General features: G+C 46.4%; 1 protein-coding gene across 1 annotated transcript in view; it reads right to left on the bottom strand.

Annotated features, from left to right (window-relative positions):
* Positions 1-16,495, bottom strand: part of LOC8024287 (glutamate receptor ionotropic, kainate 2) — a 326,542-nt gene that overhangs the window by 120,962 nt on the left and 189,085 nt on the right. The window contains exons 5-6 of the mRNA XM_042291446.1: positions 10,969-11,148; positions 922-1,080 (exon numbers count right to left, since the gene is read on the bottom strand). Of these exons, the coding sequence (XP_042147380.1) occupies positions 922-1,080; positions 10,969-11,148 (339 nt within the window). The remainder of the gene's footprint in view (positions 1-921; positions 1,081-10,968; positions 11,149-16,495) is intronic.

The raw sequence follows: 16,495 nt of genomic DNA, 5'->3' as shown, positions 1-16,495 counted from the left end.
AGCGCAGACTTCATTTTTAGGTCTAAACGGATGTTCCGCCTCATCATTTGCTGAGCTGATTTCGTAGGTCACAGAGATTGGCTCTTTGAGCATTTTGCGGGTAAGTAGACGCTCAAGCGTTTTTTGGAGTGTACGGCATGCAAGTTCGTCCGCTCCTTACGCACTTCGTGCGTTCTGTTTACCCCTTAAACGCGCCCACGTGCTTTTTAACGCGAAAGCATTAACTGTCCCATGGAGCGAAGCCGACGCTGTCTGTAACCGTCTGTAGAGCGAAACGGCAGTTCAATTCCCATTTGCCAGAAGCACAGCAACGCAGATGCTTCGTCACGGAATCCGGCCAAGGTCAAAGCGGACGCGCCTCAGAAATAAAACACAAAGAAAAGCAGAGCAACGCAGATGCATCGTCACGGAAGCCGTGGAGCCGGCGGGGTTCGCCGCGTCTGCGCAGGGGTAGGGGGGGGGGGGGGGGGGGGATGTCACCGCCGGAGCGCCAAGTGAAAAGGGAAGACGTGGCGTGCTGATTGTGGGAATGCGCTGCGTGTAGGAATTCTTTCGCATTCCTATTTGTAAGCAGTCTTAACTTTCTTTAGCGTATGCTATAGTTTTTTGTACCCCCTCCCCCTTTGCAGCCTGTACCGATGACGGCGCTTGCTTGCCTGCCTGGTATCATTGCGCGTTCCCTGCGCGTTCTCCATGTCCTTCGATTGGCGTCCTTGCGTTCCGATGCTCGAAAGAGCCATTTTGGAGCACTTGCTGGCCGCATAGTAGTGGCCACATTTGTGTTAGTAGACGGTCTGCTGCCTTTCCCAGGTGGGCAGGCATGCACCGGTGGAACGCGGCTCCCAGACTCTTCTCGCATGTCCGCGAAGAACTAATGCGCCGAGTTATCCATCTTGGAAGAGAAGAGCAGCGAGCACTCACGGCTTTGATCTGCGTGGCGAGCGAGAGACCGTAGGCCCACGGGGTGGATCCCGGGTCGCACGTGGCTCCGTGCTTGGGTTCCAGGCTGCGGGCTCGGCTCAGAGCCTGTAGTCCCCGGGCGAAGGACAACACTGCGTCGTGCGCCAGGGCTGCGTCGGACTGCGGTCCAAAACACAAGTGCATTAGGAGCGTGCAGGTTGTGCGGGGCAGCGCCATTTCGTTTTCTGTCGGCGTTGTACGGAGCGGCGTATAATAAAACGGGGTCCACTTAGGAAGAACCACGGAACGCCCGCAGTTAATTTGGCTTTGATAAACCTAGAACGGAAGCTCGTTACATTTTATTTTTCTGAACGGCGAGGGGAACGACACTTAATTCTTTATACAGTTATGCACTTGAATATACGTACGTGAAGTGAATTGGCTGGGAAGTTTGTCTCAGATATAAAGTTAATAAAAGGTGCTTACGAGTAAAGGCCGTAACCACCTTACGTATAGTTTCTTATGATTGCGGCTTTTTATGATTGCGGCAAATTACTCGAACCAGATTTTTTTTTTCTTTCAGTATGCAAAGCGTAATATTTGTTTTGTTCAGATCCAGTTTATATGAAACGACATTTCTAGTCGATATACTTCTTTATCAAACAAAGCGAAATGCCACGTTTCTATATAATTCTACTAAGCTTTCTTAAAAAAATGAAACTTGCGTTTATACTCTTCAAAATGAGAACGAACACGGTGTCGTCATCTCGAAAGGCCGACTACATCTACCAGCCCATAGCAGAAGACGAAGGGCACACTGCGATTCCATCATACAAAAGGCCGTCCACTGTCTGAAGCGTGTTTCTTCCTTGTATGACCGTCACATTGGTCAGAATGTCTACAGACATGCTTTTGAAGCAGACGTGTGTTTGAGGCAAAAATACTCCGTATATGCTAAAGAACGCAGAAAATTTGTGTCCTCATGTGGGCCACGAAAACCGTGTCTTTCGTATGCCATGTATGAGTTCCGTGACTGCTGCTTCATGGCGGATTGGAACGTGTCGCCGCGGCTGTATCGTGGCTTTGCCATTCAGCCATACTTCATCGTGCATTCTGAACCAGAATTGTACGATGACACCCGAGAATGGACTGCAACTTTCCGGAAGAACATTGATTGAAAAGACAAAAAAGAACGAGACTAGGCGTAAAGTCTCTCGATAAAATGAACTTTTTTATGTACTGCCAACCATTTGTTGCGGAAACGCGCGAGACACGTGCCACGATCGGGTGCTTCATCATCATTCGCTTCCAAGGGCCGGTAATTTCAGTGCTGCGACGCCATTTCTTCCGCGCACGCGGTAATATTATAGTTTTTTTTTTTTTGAAAGCCCACCGAAACATTTATCACTGCAATTTACGCAAGTAGTGCCGCGAATGATGATGCGGTGACCCAAGCAAATTGATCCGCGCGCTAGCCACCGAGCGCTGCGTGGTGCATGATCAAAATCCTAGCGAAAATAGTAAGCTCCACATCAAGGACATCTGTGCCTCTTCACTCGCTCGTTTCCGTTTGCTAATCACAGTGATCGGGTTTCGCATACAGTTACCGTGACATCGTTACTGTCAACCTCGCGATCCTATTAAGAATAAGAAACAAATGATGCTACTGACCACGACCATCCTTCTTTTGTTTTCCTTCTGGCAGCGCGGTAGAAGGTGACGGTTCGCTACGGTCGCACTAACAGCTTAAAAACCACGGGCGAGGCGAGTCCCGGGCATCTAATTATCATTGCGCAGCCAATCAGATCGTGGCATTAGCCGATACGAACACCGAGCGACCAGTCATAAACGAAGAAGCGCGAAGAGATAAAGCCAGGCCCTGCGTTTCTTGCATATGCTGGCAGTGAATATATCGAAAGTTTCTTTCGCGACACGTTACCGGCCCGCTTCAGACGATGGGATAATGGGAACGGTGTTGCGGTAACGTTTTGCTAAAACGTCCAATAATAGGAATTCGTGTTTTCGGTAAATAGCGATAAACCCATAAAATAAACCCCCGAGCAGTATTGTACACGCTACTCGAAAAAAAGTAAGCGATTACAATTACAGCTACTGGCGATTAAAAAAAGTGTATTTAATTAGATTACTAGATTACTCGAGAAGGAAAGTGATTGGTCGTTAATTGAAAGTGTAACCGTTACTTTGTACGATAACCTTAAACTTTTAAAACGACGGAGTTCTCGACTGGCTTGAGAACAGGTGCTTCGTGCTGTTCATTATTGGATTAGAATCACCGAATTATCTGTTACTTATCGTCTTGATCCACAAATTATGATAAACCATATCCCACCGTCGGGGACTTTGTTCGAGAATTCCTTGGTAGAAAACTCTTACGAATGACGCCAATAAAAGGGGATGGAAAAATACCGTAGTAACGGTTACGAGTACTTGTAGTAAGTACTTCAAAAAGTAATAAAACTGCTCTTTGTATTACTTCCTAATAAATAAGACCAAACGATTACAAAGTTACAAAAAATCGATCACGAGTAATTTGATTGCATCCAATGAGTACCTTGCATGTCTACTACCCCCGAGCCGATTTCATCGAAATCGGCTAAAACCGAAAAGCACCGAATTCGAGCTGTCCTTGCACATGAAAAACCATAGCTTCGCGGGAAATTATTCACCAGAAGGTGAAAATAGTGCAAAAAAAAAAGCAAAAAAAAAAAGCAAAAAAAAAAAAAACCGATTGACCGGATGAAGGAAGACACAGACAGAGCGCTAACTCGCAACTAAATTTTACTGAACGCAACGGTGCAACTGTCTTCGTTCATCCGATCCGTCGTTGTTTGCGCTGTTTTCACCTTCTGAAGTATGTCGTACCCACTCGCGCAAGATTCAACCTTAGCAAGAACTTCTCCGTCTACGGCTTTATCTTGTGTTGACTCGGATCACAGCTTGCACCGTACTGTCTGCAAGGCTGCTTCTCAGTACGGATCCGCGGCCCTTATCTTGTTTTCTGTCGTATTGGTACCCGGTTGTTTTTCTCGGGTTCCGGAAGAAATATCCCCGGAAAAAAGTGGGACCGGACATTTCATCGAACGCCGTTTCGTCGCACGCCGTTTCATCGAAGCCGTTTCATCGAATGACATTTCATCGAACACCGTTTCATCGAACACCGTTTCATCGAAGCCGTTTCATCGAACGCCGTTTTATCGAACGCCATCTTATCGAACGCCAGGGTGGCATTCCAACTTCCTGAAGCTGGTGGGAGGTGCCCATCCCGGGTTCTGGAAGTTTTTGACTTGCATCACCGCAGAACATCAACTGACGGAAGACAAGCTAGAGGCGATGCTGAGTTCCCAAGAGCCTCCTCGCCAGAAGGAGGCCATAGCGGCAAGAAATGAGAGGGTCCGCCTTTTTTATGAGAACCGACGGGCCATGGCTGTGGGGGACTATTTGAGAGCAATTGCTCATCATTTGAAACGGTGAATGGCTGTCGCACCAACACATGAGCCCCCGAAAGTTTTCAAATAAAATTTGAAGTGACGTACTTACTTTTGACTTCATTAAATCTTAAAACTAAAAAAAAAAAAAAAAAAAATGTTTCGTTGTAGTTTTATAAATAGCACCTCAGCTTTAGCTACTGCAAACTTCGGGCAGTAAAAAAGTATCAATAGAAAGACATGAGAGGCTAGGAGTCTCACATGGCTAAAGTTGTTGCGCCTGCGCAAAACCTAAGTCGCCTTCTGGCCTCCATGAGTTGGAGTGCGCTCTTACCGGGAGTGCGACTTTTTATCTATTTGTTACAATACCCTCAAGGCCCATCGGCTAAATAGAGAGGGGGTGAAGAGATAAGCCTAATGTGCGAAACAATCATAAAAATCGGTACAAATATCCTCATGGGTTACTTGCATCAAAATAAATTGCAACAGCTACAAGTTTGGTCATTAAGAAACCTGACGATGAAATGGGTGAATGACACGAAAATGTACTCGATTCGTGCATAAAAGAGCATCTTTCACACTTTTGATTTGAAAGACATTCGATGAAACGGGCGTCAGCGATTCGATGAAACGGCGTTCGATGAAACGTCCATTTTTTTATGAAACGGCGTTCGACGAAACGGCGTTCGATGAAATGTCCGAGGACCGGAAAAAACGTCCCCGGAAAAGAACGTCCCCAGAAAAAATGTCCCAAGAAAAAAAGTCCCCGGATGATATGCTCCGGAAAAAAAGAGAAAAAAAAAAAACCCGGTGGAAAGTAGGAAAAAATGTTCTCTAATGGTTCTCTATCGCTCGGTTTTCCCTGATTCCCATGGCCTTCGGATGGTATTATCATTGTCCGGTCACAAATGGCCTGACCCACCTAGAGGTAGAAAGGGAGACTGTAAGTCACACAAAGCCACCGAAGTAATTTATTGGGGGGTATTTTGGAAACCAAATTATCGTGTTTGCCAAAACCAAATTATTGTGTGTTCTTTCCCATTGTTAAATAAACATTACTTCTAGCGAAGACCAAATGATTGTGTTTGGGGAAATTTGAGAGGTACTTACGTACCATTTCCAAATAGGTAAAAAGCGCGACACTGTTAGCACGAACAAGCGATCGCTAGTTTTTTCTCTTTTTCTTATAGAAAGTGAAAGGTTCATTAAAGTTAACATAGGTACTGAAAGTGCTCATTTGGGGATATAATGCAGGCGGTAAAATTTCGTTCCAACTAATACTATTTCTAAGTAAATTATGAAAGTGCGCCGATGTCGTGTTTCCGCTAACAGTGTCGCGATGTGTACCTCGGGGAATCGTATATTTCCTTATTTGTTGCGGCCGTTTCTTTCCTATTTGCCACAAGGCGCCTTTTCCCCCAAGGACATATGACGGGACCGCCCGAAGGCCATGAGGATCCGGGAAACCCAGAGATACAGAATCCTATGGGGACAATTTTTCCTAGTTCCTACCTGGAGCCTTTTTTTCAGGGGAGATTTTGTCCGGGAACTTTTTTTCCCCGGACATCGTTTCCGAGGCCATTTTGTCCGACCAAAAGTTGACGCCAAAAAAGTAAAAGACGTTTACAGCACCCTGTAACGCCGAATTAGAGCGCAGCTCTTGAGGAGGAGGAGGGAAGGGTATTGAGGACTAAGGTATACCGTATACCCCTCCTCCCTCCTCCTCACCGACACCTCCTCGTCCTCCCTGCTACTCCTTATCCCTTCTTCCCTCCTCTTCCTCCTCCTCCTCGTTCTCCTCCTCCTTCACCTCCTTTTCCTCCCCGCATCCTTCATGATCCTCCCCTCCTCCACCTCCCTCCCTCCTCTCCTCCTCTTCATTCCTCCTCCTCCCCTCTTTCCTTCTGTTCCCCCTCTTCCTCCATCCTCCCCCCCCTGTTCCTTCATCCTCCTTTTCCCTCCTCCCCCTCCCCCTCCCCTCCTCATTACTCTTCCTTCCTCCCCCTCCCCTCCTCCTCCTCCCTCCCCCTCGTCCTCCTCCCCTCCTTCTACCCACGCGTTGCATCATGGGAAATATCCCATAATGTACCGTGCGGGACTCTCGTGGCGTCACACATGACGTCACGAGTGACGTCACGATCGAGGGATCCGCGTGGTGCATTATGAGACATTTCCCATAATGCACCGCGCGGTTAGGCCGATGGTGACGGCGACGACGCTCAAGCCGGAAACGGGCGCCTAACAGCTGCGCTCTAAAACACAAATTCCTAGGAAAAAAAAAAAAAAAAAAAGTTAAGGAACTAAAAAACGAAAGAACACCTGAATTTGAAGAAAAATAAAGCACGAGGACACGAAACCCTAGTCATATGGTATTACATTTCCACGTAAATACAGTTGCATGTCATTTCACAAAATGCGGGTTAGAAAAACATATTCGCAAAATTAGTCGACCACGCTACCCTAATATTGTCACGGATGAAGGTGAATAGACGATAAACAATGAATTGAAAAAATAAAGGTTTAATCAGCGAACTTGTGCCAGAAACGAAAGAAAGAACAAACATCGAGAAATCAGCAGCGAGCGACGGTTCGTCGGCGTGAGAGCTGGCTACCGCGAAGAGTGAATGTCCCGCGTCGGTCGGGAGAATCTGAGTGAGTCGGCAAGACGACGGTCAGTTATTTATCTCCTACACTCGGCATCTCAAACATTCGACTTAGAATGTTCGGGAGTGAGTAAGGGCGAGACTGACTGAGCAAAGTCATTCTGGCCTTCTTATCTTTTACACTCGGGGTGAGAGTAAACGTGAATCAGAAGCACGGAGAAGCGTCCCTCCTCGGTCATGCATGCGGCAATATAGCCGTCGGTCTGCTTTCTCGCAGAGCACATTCAGAGTCGATAGGCTTCTTTTTTCACTCAAAACGTTCGGCGTCATATATCGGCAAGTCGGGAACCGCTTTTGAAGGCCTTCCAAAACACTCTAAGCACATGTTACGCCGGTAGCCATGGCACGAACGACGTTGAAACGAAATTGCGGTGTGTTGCAGTAGAAACGATGGGTTGTCCCGTAAGCGCCATCCGCTGTTACTACGAATGCGCAAAGGCAACCCCCCTCCCCCCCCCCTCCCCCCCAAAAAAAAGAAAAAAATGAAAGCCGTTTGCAACACCCTGTAACGCCGGATTAGAACGTAGCTCTTGAGGAGGAGGAGGGGAAGGGTACTGAGGGGAAGGTATATCCTTCCTCCCTCCTCCTCACCTCCTCATCCTGTCTGCTACTCCTCCCTCCGAGCGGTGTCGCCGTCGTCTCACGAGGGTCACGTGACCTCATAGGGGTCTCGTGACGATGACGTCACGAGTGACGTCATCAGTGACGATGACGATGCCGATGACGTCATCAGTGACAATGACGACGACGATGCTGATGCCGATGACGTCATCAGTGACGTCATCAGTGACGATGCCGATGACATTTTCAGTGATGTCACGCGTACCGTAATGCACCGCGCGGTTACGCCGACGGCGACGCCGACGCCGCTCAAGCCGTAAACAGGCGCCTAAGAGGTGCGCTCTAAAAAAAGGCTCGACCATGATTTAAATTTTGGAAAGGAGGAAATGTTGACGCCGAAAAACAGTTCGTCGATTGTGAGTTAAAGTCTGCGATATGACACCGGGCTTGGTGTGAGCGTGGGAAACATCGTGCTCAGGTAATCAAATCATACGCTTTATATTTTTGCGGAAACGTTTTTGATGCTTCGTTGTTTGACGAGTTCCTCCTGAAAATAGCAAGGTCTAACTCCCCGAGTGTTTTCCGAGATTCTTTGCTCAACACTAAGGTTGTACAGCGTGTCCGAAAAAGAAAGAAAACTACAGGGTTTTTCACTGCACATCTGAACTATGCATCGTCGCACGCATATTGTCCACCAAAATGTGGCGCTATAGCGGCCCGAGCCAGGTGCCAGTTTCCGAACTAACCGTTATCTCGGTCGAAAGTTATGCTGATTTTCTGGAAATTTCGGTGGGAAAATAGGCCCGTTTTCGCCCGTTTTCGTTAACTGGCTTTCAGCTCAATGTATTTGAGAACTCCGTCAGTCGCCGTTTTCCCATTGAAAATATAAGAAGATCACTTATAACTTTTAAATAGAATAGCGGTTAGTTATAAAACTTCTAGTATATTGTTAGAACCGCTAGCGCGACATTTTAACGGATAATGAGCATTCGACGATGCGTAGTTTATATTTGCAGTGGCGAAAACCCTGTAACCTTTTTTCGGGGTCACCATGTTGATTATGAAGTACAGTGTATCACCTATGAAAGTGTCGAAGTTCAGCTTTCACATGAACCAGAAAACATTTCTGTCAAAAATGTTTACGGAAAAGTTTTATTTCTTTTGTACGCTTGATAGGTATATGCAATTCGAATGTACAATTATGTAAACAAAAACGAACTTGTCAACTAGAAAAACAAACGCAATGTCTCTCTAACGAACACGTTTTTCCACTTAAATAAATGCTACAGGCGTATATAATCACAAATTTCGATTTCATGAATATTAGGCTTAGGTGGTCGAGGGCTCGTAGAGAAATTTTGTTTTTCTTTTGTATTTTTTTATCCTGGTAACATCGTGTGCTCAAACATGCACATTTTATTACCACCGCTCACATCCTCAGAAAGTTTAAGCTTTCTACGATGCGTAGTTTACGTATGCGAGCCGAGAAATTGGGCTTCCTTTTCTCAATTTCACCCTGTACTTAATAAGGGCTATGTTAAAAAGGGGAAGAACGGTCGCTTCTCCCTGGTCGAAAGTGTAGAAGCGGTAGCAGTCCCTAAATTCCCAGACGTCACGTATTCCGACGCCGACAGTCCGTTGATGCGATTACCACGCAGATCACGCGGACTTGAAGGCAAATAAAAGCCGTCGGATAAGGATCGGGGGTAAACAAAACTCAAAGCAGTGTGAGGACCCGAACAGATTTCCACACCCATTTCGTTTGCATTCGACGAAAGTTTGCTCACGTGGCTTCGCTGCTAGCAGATCGCCGATAACTCGTCACCCGAGAGATTTCAATCTTATTGCTAAATACAATCAAAAACTTACTTCATCGATAAAGGAGGAGGACCCGAATTGTGAAAAGTGGGACTTGCGAGGTCGATTGGAAAGGGTTTCGCGCGAGGTCAGTGGAGATAAAGGGATTGTCTTCTCCGAGTGCTTTTGAGGACTTAAAAAGTGAGGTAGTGTAGCCGAGAGAGTTTTCTTTTTTCCCTTCCTGGTGCACAATGGGCGAAAGTCTTCAGACATTGCCTGACTCTAATTTCGAGGACACTGGGCAACCGAGGCGTCGTTGGTGGAGACCTCGTGAAAATTGTCGTAAGTCGTCCGATATTCTTTGGATGGAAACCGTTGGGAAGCTCTTGAAGTTAACGTAAAAATACCACAGGAAACTGAAGCGGCAAATTACACGTATGCGCTATCCCCGAGGCATATTCAAAGTATTGAACCGTATCAAATGCTGATGCGAATAAACTGCGAGGTCGAGCTATCCGCCCACCCCGTGTTGGAATTTCTGCCTTTAGTTGCCTAGGCAAACCATTTTCTGTGCCGATAACTGGCGACTGGAAAGGGGTGCTGTGGCTGTGCGTTTTTAGAAGATGGTCAGGAGCAGCAACCAGCAGTCACAAAATCTGGCATTCCCCGTAATCATGGTGGATCGGTTGCCGAAGGGGGCTATCTATATCGAGACTAAGATTCATGAGATTGGCTCGGCAGAAAAACGGATTTATAGGCACAAGCGAATCACACGTGTCAAAAAACAAAACAAAAATAACAAAAAGAAAACGGAGTATTTTGCATAGCCCAAAGGTCCCCATGAGATTGAGACGCACATGATACAACAATTCAGCAGGATTATGGAACGCCATCGAAGACGTTCTTCCATATAAACATGCTCATATGGGTATAGAAGAACTGACAGCCCGTGATATGCTTGAAATGTTCAAGCACGTTTCCATGCAGAATTGAGTTCGAACGGGAAGTAACTCAAATTCCGTGTTCGTCCATGGCGTGTGTGGCACGTCACGTCAAGTCACGTGAATCAAGGTGCAAAGTCGTGGTGACACGTCACGTCACGTTGTCGACAACGTTATAGGATTCAGTAAGGTTGGGTGTGAAGGCGTGGTGTAACTAATGCCACGCCACGCGACCACACTGCGTGACACTAGGATACGTGATGTCACGGCGCCACGTGACACTGTGCCTCGTCACGTTACTTACACCAGGGCCTGAAAGTGTGGCACCACGTGACCACGTACGTCGTGTGACGGCGGGTCACGTGAAGTCAGGGCGTCGCGCGACAGTGTGTCCCTTGAAATTACGACCTGACATCGTGACATGCGACGTCGCGTGAACTGACGTCAAGTGTCACGTGACGTCAGAAAGAACGTCATGGAAACAAAGATTTTCTCATACATTTCCAGTCTGCATACGACGGGTTGATGAATACATCAAACCACAGTTGCCATTTAAAAAATAAATAAAAGTAAATATCCGTTTTCTTTGAGCTACGCTTTATGTTTTCTCGCTACTGAATCCCCTCCAAATGGTTCAAGATGTCTGCCTCTGGCGCGTACCTTGACGCTCCTCTGGAACTCCTTCGCCCTCGGGGACAGCATGGCCAGCGGGTCGGCCCCAGCCACCACCCGTTCGTCCTGGTGATTCTTGAGCCCCGGCTTGTCGGGGTCGACGAGCTGGAACCCCGTCAGGTTGCAGCGCGACGAGTAAAAGTGCCGCAGGTCCAGCGTGTGCAAGTCCTGCGAGCACGTCAGAAATGCACAAGAAGACAACAGTGGGTCAGCAGCGGTAAGCATTCTCAGTTACTTAGAGTTTAAAAAAACAAACAAAATATGTAAGCTCGTACACAAATACCATACATAGCCATATCGAGAATTCGGCAAGTATAGGTCATATATGGCCATATACGATAAATGACCATACACGATATTTCTGTACGGGAACTGCTTCGCTGGCAGGAAATGTTGGACCGATTGGAACAGATCATAAACATTTGTTTGTCAATCATCCATATCGCTTTTTACAAAGAGATGTGCACGCACTACCACGTGCAGTATGAACTGAAACAGCCCTTCATGCCTTTTCGGCTTTCCTGCCTGTAAGAAGCTTTCGTTCAAACTTGACTTTGAACGCAAAGCTTAGCACTCAACCTTTGAGCGCTTTGACAGTCTGGGAAATAATGGAGGTTGCGAGAACTGGAGGCGCAGCAAATTTCCGCATTGTGTGCTTTAACTCATAATGCTAGGGGGTGTACTGTAGTCATCTCAAGTATAATATATTTTTTCGATGAGGCAAGTTTTAGTTGCCTTTGCAAGATTTTTTTTACCAGGTTCACACTGCGTGGTGTGAGCATATAAATTAAATTTTTCCTAATCTTACTCTAGAAATAAAGTGTTTCTGGCTAACGTGTGCTTAGCACCGATGACGAAAATAATCCCTGGAGAAGGGGAACGAGAGGGACAAAGAACAAACACAAATGTCCAAAACAAATCTCCCAACACAGCTAGGTGACTGGTGAGCGACCGAAAAAATTTGGTCGCGCACAAGTCACCTAGCTGTGTTTGGAGATTTGTGTTTGTCTTTTGTCCCTCTTGTTCCCCTTCTACAGGGATTATTCGTCATTCTCGTCCAGCTCGCTTGCACCTTTGCATTTAATTGCATTATAATCATAATGCTTAGCACCGTTGGCTAGAGACAGACGCGTAGATTGCCTCGGGGAATAGGTCATTCACACTGTGGGAGACTGTACGTTGCTAGTTGTCACAGAGAAAGAGAAAGAAAATTTCCAAGGATAAACCTGCCGAAATACAACATTCACGGTAAAAACATTAATTTTCCCTCTACTACGTTGCTACATATTTAAGTTAAACAGTGGCAGTTATAGTCATTCTAGAATTCTTATGCAACAAAAATACGGAAAACAGGAAGAATACAATCCGCCCTTTAAAGTATGTTGAGACAACCTAAATAAAAAAGAGGTGGTGTTTTACATACTTTGACGGGAAGTAGATAGACAGGCTGGATTACGCCCAGAACATTTATGCCTTTAAACCATTAGAAACTCCATGCACCCTTGTTGGGAATCGCATCGTGATACATTAAGGAAGCCACAAATTTTGTTTCTTCGATGGACTATGAACCCATCCTGTGACAACATCACCCAGACAAGCAGAAGGCCTCCGCACCACCTTTGCACTGCCATCACGACCAGATCGATCGTGGCCTGAGATTTGACACCAGTGCTGTGTCAGTGTTCGGCCGGGGGCTCCTGTTCAATCAGCGCGTCGAAGGTAGAGCTCGGGCCCTATAGCCGAGTTAGCGTCATCCGTCTGCTATGACGTTTTATGAAGGCGATACGGAGGCTTTGATTATTGTAGGTGATGCTGCCTGCGGGCGTTACATTTCAAGAGCTTAGTGCCAAAATTAAGTCCTATTGTCGGACGTAATGACTGTTAATACGATGAAGCAAAGGTCACTTAATAAAAATAGGTTTCTCGTTTAAAAAATAAATAACAGTGGAAAGATTTCGCAAAGAGCGTTCGGAAACCCTCGAATGGTCGAGAGTGTACGCTTAAAAATCAATTGACTGCCAAGCGACAGCACATGCTCGAAATGTCGATACCTTCAGGGTAACGGCTATCGACGGAAATTTCGTCTTAGCCGATTTCGCCGCAACCTCCACACTAAGATATCCTAGTTCGTATGTACCGCTTTCAATAACCAGAAGTAGCCAGTCTTAATTGGTGCAAGCAATCAAACAAACAAAAGTAATGGTATTTATGCACTGATATTTAGTTACTCTCTCCGTGCCCGCTGGGTTCCCCGAACCACGAGAGAGGTGGAAAGCGCAAATAAGGTAGACGCTTAAATAGGATTGCAGGGCCCCTTTAAGCGGCTAAAGAGACGAAAGGGGGAAGGGGGTTGGGGGGGCGGGGGGGGGGGGGGGGGGGAGAGGGGGGGGGGGGTGCCGAGGCTTAGGTATACAGCTACAGTGTTTCACGCGTACACAGGTGCCACCTTGGAGCTTATGCCCTTATCGAAGCCGACCATCTTGGTGTGTTGACACGGCCCGACGCTTTTGGCCCTCACCTGCTGTTTTTTTTCTTTTTTGCTTCAGAAACTGTTGTTTGCCGCTAGTAGCGTTAGCCATTGTGTTTTCCCCCGTTTCGGGTGGTATTTAGCTCAGTTACGAAAGTGCCCAGTGACCCCGCTTCCACAAACAAACAAACAAACAAACAAACAAACAAACAAACAAACAAACAAACAAACAACCCTCCGACCCCCGTCTTACTTTCCCATCATTCGACGCACCAGCCTTTTGGTGTCGGCTGCTATGGTAACTCCAGTGTATTCTAGGAAACAGGTATGTTTTGAAGCACAGGGTGAAACGCCTGGATGGCGTTTCACCATACTCTGTGGAATAGGGTAAGTAAAACAGGGTACGTGCAACTCGACGATCGCCCGGCTCCGATTTCACGTGGTTCATGGACGCAATATTGTGAGGGATTTTCGCTGGTCATTTATGGGTTTATAAAACGTTTTAGGACCATTTTCCGATCTTAGAAGGTTTTAAAAGCGCTGGAATATTTTACGGAATTAATAAAATAGTACCTATGATTGTTCACCTTCTATTTTTCGATACAAAACATCTTTTTTCGACGCAAAAAAAAAAGAAAAACAATTTCGCCACTTCAGTTTGCAGACCAATGCAGTGCCAGCAGTCATATGGCCGTAACATAAACAATCCCTCCTTGGTCACGAAGCAGCGAAGCGATTTCTAGACCAGCAATAGTCAAACGTGTGTACATATTTACGTTGGCATTTTGATAGTATCTGTTAAGTTTCGAGGTTTATTTTTTATTTCTTTTGCTCTTTTGTACGTTTTGTTGGTGATTTCTTTTACTCTGCCGAAGAGCGCGATGTATAAATTTTGTTCGTGACAGCTTCCCTTTGAAGCGAACGAGCCTTCTACGGATCTTTCGACGAGGGCGTTTCTCGCGGAGTATTTATTGTATTATAAGCCGTGGATGGACGCAGTCGGCTGTTGTTTATTTGCTTTTGTACTTTCGGTGCGCATGGCATGGAATCTTTTACTTGAACGCAGCGCGCCATGAGGCACTGGCGCAAGCTGACGTAGGCACTCGAAATGCACCTGGGTCTGGACATGTACTCTACCGTGATATATATAGGACACGTGGGCTCACCCCGCCATGAGGCACCGGAGCTTACTCCCGTTCGCACTCAGGATGTGCTGTGTCTGGTCACTTAGGCCTAGGGTGCTTAGTGCTGTGGACTGGGGTGTGTAGGTCATTACTTCTGTAACCTCGGGGCCTGAGTGTGTGCTGGTTAGAGAGAAAGGGGGGTCCTTCGCGCGCCTATAAATAAAGAAGCGCGAGAACCTTCAAGGATATTCGGCTCTGGGACCAAAAAGGGTTGAGGGTTTATGCTTTTAACGCGAGTTTTTCTTCTCCTGTTTATTGTTTGCCGTTGTAAATAAACGTGGCCATACTGAAAACTAAAAGTCTTCTCCGTCGTAACGTGTACAGCAAGACTGAACAACTTTTTTTTTTTCTTTTTCCGGACAACTTTTGGTGATTTTAGCCATCCTTCGGTTATCATCATCTGAACCACAAGAATAAGGAGTTCGCCCCGGAAAGTTGACTGCATTTTCGTGTGGAATTCTGCATGGCAGCCACACCGCGAGTGCTCACGCGAACGAGTGAGATATTGCAGAACCGTGTTGGAGAAGAGCTGTTTTGGCGCTTTTTTCAGTTCACAAGTTGGATACCACTTTTATCAAAAAAGCTGTCTCTCTTTTTGACCAGACATCCATCCTACTTCCTCCATCTCTCAGAGTCTCGTTTAGAAGCAACACATCTCTTGTTTGTTGGTAGTAGGTAGACACGGACTTCCTCACTCTCGATTTTGAGAGATTTGTTTCCCGAATCTAATGCATGGTGTCCTTTACTTCGAAATGTTTAGGCTACGAGTAGCCTCCATAGCACATCTTGAGTTTGTCCATGAGTTCATGTGTGTACAATGCTGCCTCTGCCTCAGTTTATTGGGCTGTGAATAAATAATGGACGTATGCTTTTTGTGCGTCATTTGACCTGCCCAGCATTTTTCCTCTTTACTCGTAAGATGACGCCCCAGACTGTTGCCGCAAAGAAAACATTATTATTTTTACCTTTGAGACGTTGCTTCATTATGATGAGCGCAATCCAAACTTCATTACCGAAAAACCGGGCACCACGACGTCCGCCAGTTTCTAAACTTCTTCGCCGCTTTTCGCGAACACTGGTTCCATGCGTCTTTCACCGCCAACGCAATGCTAAACAATGATTAATGTTAGCGCCACCCTTATCTTTTCAACTCGCACTCTGACTGACAGCATGACGAGATCGACGACCTCCACACTTTGATGACCTCGGCAACGCCGACGACGTTAATTTGTTTTTCAATAACTAGAGCACAGTATATATCCGCCAAGTGTTGGCCACGTTGGTATTGTGCAGGCGCAAACACGCCATAAAAGCGTTTTTTTATCTTTTTTTGTGTGTTACAGATTGCTCAATGTCTTGAATTGCATGTACCCTTAGTTATGTGATGCCACATTGAACACAGTTTTGAAACGAACCTCTATAAATGGCGCCTGAAACGACGGTGGATGGACTGAAGGGGGTGAGGGGGACAAATCCTTCCTGAGGAGGGGCTGCTGCTCGGTTGGTTCTCGGTTCATGGTCATGAGCCGCCTCGTCTCAAATACTCAAGCAACGGGCACGAAAGGTCACGGTGGTCTGCTGCTTTCGAAAAAGCGAGACGTTCAGATAGGCCAAGCAGGACATCTGACATGCCCCATAGTTTTACTTTGTGAGGAAACCCCTGTACACTCTTCGGATATTACTTTACGCGACGCTCCTAAAATGCACAAATGCAATTCATTTTACTTACATTTCGAGACACTCCACGGTTCTTCTGCGCGCGGAATCGGACTTTAAAATAACCGAAGTGAGGACAGAATTACTGAGCCATTTGCCCGAAAATTCCGCAAATGCGACACATAGCTTCTTCCCACGTAATCGATCA

Source organism: Ixodes scapularis, unplaced genomic scaffold, assembly GCF_016920785.2.
Source record: "Ixodes scapularis isolate PalLabHiFi unplaced genomic scaffold, ASM1692078v2 PGA_scaffold2__306_contigs__length_199485367, whole genome shotgun sequence".
Classification (NCBI taxonomy): domain Eukaryota; kingdom Metazoa; phylum Arthropoda; class Arachnida; order Ixodida; family Ixodidae; genus Ixodes; species Ixodes scapularis.
The sequence above is the reverse complement of the archived record's forward strand: the minus strand, read 5'-3'. Positions and strand labels throughout refer to the sequence as shown.